This window comes from Apaloderma vittatum, unplaced genomic scaffold (assembly GCF_000703405.1).
Source record: "Apaloderma vittatum isolate BGI_N311 unplaced genomic scaffold, ASM70340v1 scaffold3342, whole genome shotgun sequence".
Classification (NCBI taxonomy): Eukaryota; Metazoa; Chordata; class Aves; order Trogoniformes; family Trogonidae; genus Apaloderma; species Apaloderma vittatum.
In genome coordinates this window covers 30156-36465 of record NW_009703994.1, presented here as the reverse complement: position 1 = coordinate 36465, position 6310 = coordinate 30156, and the positions used below count along the sequence as shown (strand labels likewise).

At 37.7% G+C, this 6310-nt stretch overlaps 1 protein-coding gene across 1 annotated transcript; it reads right to left on the bottom strand.

Annotated features, from left to right (window-relative positions):
* Positions 1-4756: 4756 nt before the first annotated feature.
* GPR146 (G protein-coupled receptor 146) lies at positions 4757-5802 on the bottom strand. Its single transcript, XM_009864850.1, has one exon. The coding sequence runs from the start codon at positions 5759-5761 to the stop codon at positions 4757-4759; it is 1005 nt and encodes a 334-aa protein (XP_009863152.1). The 5' UTR covers positions 5762-5802.
* Between the last annotated feature and the right edge of the window lie 508 nt (positions 5803-6310).

Here is a 6310-nt window from a genome sequence, read left to right as displayed (position 1 = left end):
ACATGGAGAAACACAGCTTTTTTTTTTTTTTTTCAAATGAAGGTTCTATCTGAAAGCTCTGAGGAATGAAGCATCAGCAAATCACTGCTTCTGTGTTTGTTTAGAGATGCTGGCTCTCCAGTTAGAAAATACTCTTTAAAGCATTGTGTGGAAGTAAGGGCATCTTGCCAGATATTAGGCTTTGACTAAATGATATAAAGGTGCAAATTCCATTTCACAGTTGCCATTTTTATTTATTTCTCACAGAGACCTAACACTTAGAAGTGGCTTGAACTAAGTTGTTTTTTTTCTTTAAGGAATTTACCAGTAACCATTTAAAATAGAGTATGTTTTACTTGCTGTCTTCCTACACTTTACAGCAAATTTAAAGGGAACAAATATTATTAAGTTTGGAAGTATAGCCAGGCAAATATTTTCATATACATGGGGTAAGCAAACCGACCCAGGGTGAGTGCTCATCTGGTTAGATGCAGTGGTTACCGCAAGAAACGCATTATGAGGTACACTATATTTTTTAAAGCTAAATTTTCCTCAGGATGACAAAGGTATGGATTATTGTATTATGTTGTTCTGGGAACCCGGAGAATTTCTGCAGGGACCTGATTTCCAAGATCTCATTTGTGGCCACACAAAGGAGAGGAAGCGACAAGGATGTGGCTGATGCATTAATCACCAGCTTTTGTCTTTCTGTGGTGCAACATTGCTCCATCCTATTACTTGCAGGATTCTTTATGCTGAAAAAGTAGGGGGTGCATGGCTTTTTGCTTTCATTCCTGGCTAACTTCATGCTGATGAATAATGATATTTTAACGATGTCAAAATTATGACCTGGAAAATCTGGTAACGTAACATGTCTGATTTGGCATCCAAGTCACGGAATCCTGTTAGGTTTTGATTCAGTGAAGGAACACAGGTTTAACCTTGCCTACAACGGGTTTTTATCAAGAAGGCCAAAAAAAATCACACATCTTATTGACCAGACACACTTGAACGTTTTTTATTGAGAATTTATTACGAGTCGATAGTTCCTCTGTGAAGCTTTGCAGAAAGCTCATTTCTATAGTATTTTGACGTAATATAGGAGGCCACATCTCTTTATTCTAATAAAACCAGAAATTTTCTAGTGGTAGATCACTTTCTTTTAATAACTGAAATTATATCTTCAGAGATCAATTCAGTTTGATTCTCATATGGAACTTTTACACTAGGACCTCTGTCAGGTTAGTGAACAAGGACCCATCCTGAGCTAGCAATGGTAGTAATTCAAGCGGAAGCAGAGCGCAACGTTTTTGTTAGTTCGTTGATTTGTGTTCAGCAAGAGGGCTGTAAGCCACAGATCAACTCAAATATTAAGTTTAATTCTGTGAGAAAATAACACTGTTAATAATGGCACTTCATTAGTGCTTACTTTCTAGTATACAGTATATACATACAGAACCATACAGTACACCTTACTGCTTAGAGGTTTACATTTAAATGATACACTTCAAGAAATAATTTAATAAATTCTTTGCAAATTCTTTTTACATCAGTAGGTTGATTTTTATCTTGCATATATACAGTATTTTATTCATATTTACTTAAATGTAAAGTAGATCAGCCCCTATTTACAGTCACCAGAAACCTTCAGGTACTTGAAATGGAAAGGCCCCATTCTTGAGAACTTTGTATATTAAAATTTTGCCTTAAAAACTCTTTCATATTTATGATACCATGTATTTCCTTAAGTATTTTACTGCGCTTGCTCATGTACTGTTCTTTATATAAAGACTGCTATGTTCTTTCTTTTTGAGATACTGCTTTTTAAGAGATGCCGTGTGAGGGTGCTGCAATTAAGTTCAGAATTTCCTTAACAGAATAGCTGTTAGGCAGCTTCATGGCACAGTTTGTCTGAGGCAAGTAATATACCTAATTAACTCTTAAAGAGTTGAGCAGGTATCAGCCTTGTTCATTAAATTATGAGTATTGTTTGTCTATACGATTGCCATCACATTTATATATTATCAAGGATACAGAAACACTGCTGCAATAAAAAAATTAGGAAAAAAATCAAAATTGATATTTCAAGGCTAGATTATTTATAAACTTTTCTTTCTCCATCTCTTAGATAGCACCTTCCATTTTACTATGTAAATCCATTTGTAATGTCAAATCATTGAATAAGATTTGGGCCATTTTAAAGGAGTCACTCTTATGAAGTAAATGTACGTGGTGAACGGTACCAAGTGTACAAGACCAAGCAGGGGTGGAAACAGAAGAACAAAATAAAAATCAAATAAAGAGCACAGAGAATTGTGAAAGATGAGAGGAGACAATAAATCATAGAAGAGGCATGATCTGAAACTGGGAATTTAACATGGAGAGAAAGGAACAGAAACAAATATGATGGTCATATTAGAGATAGAAAGTGAGATGTCTCAAGAGCAGGGAGAAATAGAAGTAGGGAAGCAATGTGGAAGTTAAAATTGCACTTAATGCTGCCTGTTCAGCCACACTGTTCTGGCACCGTCCCAGTTCTGGAAGCCTTTATTCGCACCAGATAAGCCAGTTCTTCCCTGATGGAATTTTTCCTGCATAATGGGACTGAATTTCTTTAACAGATTTTACATGAGAGATTTATTGTGGTGCATTAGGAAACCTCATTTTCCTCAGATGGGAAGAAGAGGATCCTGTTTGCTTGACAGTTGCAGGGAAAGATTTCTGTCCTGCACACTTCTGTGTGGAAGTCAGCTTGAATGCTCAGGATGGGTAGAAGTTCACAGAACACCTCTGAAGGGGAAGAAACCCAACCAAAGCAGTCAGTATCATGTTAGCATAGAGGCACTTTAAATTAGTGTGTGAATCAGACACAATGATAAAGAAAGGCTTCATTCCTTAACATGGTTTTCATCACCAGGCTAAAACTATGAAGTGAACTGATGTGGTTGTGCTGGGTAGTTTTCCTGTGGAGAAAACACCATAGAAATAGCTGATTTACTGTATAGGATTTAAGGGTCATAAAAAAAATTCAGTAAAATATGAAAAGCTATTTAAAGAAAAGAGATTAATGGAATCTTCCACCAGGATGTTGATACCTTAGAGATGCTTGCATAGGAAGAAGACAAGCAAAGATGGCTAGGAGAAGAAGTGACTTGAATAACGTTGAAGAGAAGGGAAAAGATCTGAAAAGGCTGTTCCTCACCTGCTTCCCACCTAGAACTTAAATGTGTCTCAATGCTGACAAATTGGAACTAATTATCTGATGAGATCAGGCTGTAAGCTGTGGAAAAGGTCCAGTTGTGGTTTTGCTCCGTGTTTTTCCTGTATCAGAAGCTTGAAAAGCCACATTTTTTTGCATGAAGTCATGTGGAATTTGAGTTGTGTTGTGACAGATTAAGCAACAAAATGATTCTGCTGTGCTGCTGGGCAAGAGACAAAAATGTTTTGTTGCCCCTGGACCAGCGGAAGAAGATCAGTTTAACTTCTACCCGGTCCGTCATGACTAATGCAGCAGCAGCACAGCAACACGTAGTTTGGGTCAACATTTTGTAGTTTGCTGTCGTGGGTAACTTCATTTGCTTCCTGCAGCATATTTGTGTTTCTTGTGTATTTCATCTACTCAGTAAAATTTGGCAATCTGGGCTGGATTTCTTCATCCCTGCCATGAAGCACAGAAATGGTACTTTAACTGTGAATTCAAGAATCCCATTGGAGACACTCCCATTTCTGAGAAGTCAGCAAAAAGCTGACTGGGATTCCTGCGCATTACTCACGGTTTAAAATCTTGTATGCATTGAGGGATTTTGCATGGTTTTCAAACCTGCTCTAGATTAAAGAGATTTTATTTGTTGCAAACATATCCCTTGAAAATACAAAATGTTAATCATAAGCATATTTATTTCAACGATAATTACTCTTGTTACATGAACATATGTGGACCATAACACTTAGCCAGACAATCCTTACTAGTTAAATTTTGATTTAGTTTTGTAAACCACTGTGTCCTTCATATTAGTATGCGGAGCAAACATCTCTCAGTTCCCTCACAATTAGCTAATAAATATTTCTGAATTCTTGAAATGGTTTAGGATGCAAACAAAGCACTGGAAAAATAAAATGCATTTTTGTTAATTGTTATAACTAAGAAAAAAATCAATTTACCATAAATGTTAGAACTTAGGTTAGTTTGTACAAGGAAGAAATTTCTGAACATGGTAAATTAGGCTTATTTTAGAAGGGATTCAGTGATGGAGAAAGAAATTAAATAATTTAATTTATAATTAACATTTACTATTTGAACATGTGTAATTGGACAACATGATCTTTAGTAAAGATCATCTACATAATCTTCACTGAAAAACGCTATTTACTTCATCGAGGATAGCACTATTACTTCTTTGTACAGAAAACAAGGTAATACCTTTTTCTATACAATATACAAGGTGCCGTGTCGTCAGTCAAGACTTCAATAAACTGCTCAGTGATTTCTTCAGGCAGGAATATCAGAGCGATGAAGACAGAGTTTATGCTTTGTCCAATTCAGTGCACTGGCAGTATTGGATGTCACAGGTAGGACAGCACATAGGCCAGAGTTGCACAAGATTTCAGCAAACAATTACCTATTTGTAAATTAAGACTGTTTTACTGAACTAATGGGAAGCTCCTTTGAGCCTCTTGGTTGGGACTCGGGTGCGTGACCCTGAGTGCCAGCGCAGCGACGGTGCAGGACTGCGACGTTGAGGCCCGCAGGAGCAGAGCACCGGGGGCTGGTTCCTACCTACGTCATAACCTGCTGTACTACTGTGCGTTCGTGGGAACACCCTTGATTCCCACAGTGTATCTTTTTAAGCAAACGGCGTAATTTGTTGGGAAAGTTTTTGTTAATGTATCTGTAGAGCAGAGGCATTACGAAGCTGCTTGAGAAAGCCAAGAATTTTGATAAAATCTTGGTAAAATGTAGTATTCGGCTGAAATTTTCATCCGCAACTCTTCCTTGTGCATTAGTAAACGTGCTTACCAAGAGAATAACATAATAGGGTGTCCATAGCGTGAACTGTGTACAGACTGTGGCAATCAAAAGCCTGTGCACCGACGGATCGAGCCGTCCGGTGTCTTGATCCAGTGGTGTGGCCTCTTTACGTATTCTCAAGATCAATGTAAGTGCATACAGGACAGCGACAGCTGGTACAACGTACCCGATAAACACCATAATGGCATCCGCTGCTTCTTTGTTCTGCATCTTGGAACATTCAATGATTTTCGTGGATACGTGATTGCAGACGTAAAACAGGAGAGATGAAAAACTTGTCAGCATGGCGCCACCCCATATGAATCCACAGACGTGTTTGGTGTTGTACACGCTGGACATGTAAGTTCTAGGTAGAGCGCGTTCGATGTAGTAGTCCAGACTGAGTAACGTAGTAGAGTACATGGTAACCAAAGATGAGACGTTGAATAAAATAAGTAAGGTAATATAAACTTCGTTGTTAGAATTCCAGATGGCCCATCTGGTGTTGGCAAGACCTAGAAGGTACATTGGGGCCAGAGCGTTGATGATGAGACCGGCAATGGCAATGTTGACAAAGTAAACGTCTGGCATAGTCATAGTAGCTTTGTTATAGAGGTTAACTAGGACCAGCAAGCCATTGTAACAAAGGCCGATTGGGAAACATATGATGAGGTAGAATAGGGAAAAGACGGAAAGCACAAGGTGGAAGTCATGGCACAGATGCTGGTCCTCACTGTTCTCAGTGCTGTTGTTTAAGGTTTCACAGCTCCACATAGTGATTTTAGCTTTTGTATCTTCTCTGCTGGTTACCAGCTTTTCTGTAGAGAGAGAAACAGTGAAAGTATTGGTGAAGTATTACATTGTAAGTGAAATGCAGTGTAGTATGAAGAAAACATTTTAAAGACAGAGAATACACGCTTCATGTAACCGTTCAATTTAAGGTCAGTGACTGAAATGCTTTTTGATCTCGTTAGGGTAGAAGAAAGTCATCTGTGATTCAAAGTTTCATGAGACTAGTAAATGTCCTGAAGTTTTAATTTCAGCAAAATTAGTGGCAAATGAGTTGATACAGGACACTATATGGAAGTAAATCATAAACTGTATATCTTTAAAATAAGTACTGATGTAATATGCATGATGATTAGCCCAATGTTTTTCAAAGTTATTAAACAGTACTTTTTATATAGCTAATAATAAATAAGGGTAGTTGCTGAGGAATTGAAGGATATAAGCTGAAGCACAAATCTTAGCAATAAGATGGAGAATAGAATTCTCTAAGGTGTTAAATAAGCTTTCTCTTGAAAAGATAGTTTCTTAGGAGGC

What these genes read in the sequence shown, in the direction of transcription:
- GPR146 (XM_009864850.1), bottom strand. Translation starts at nt 5,761, where the DNA reads ATGTGGAGCTGTGAAACCTTAAACAACAGCACTGAGAACAGTGAGGAC.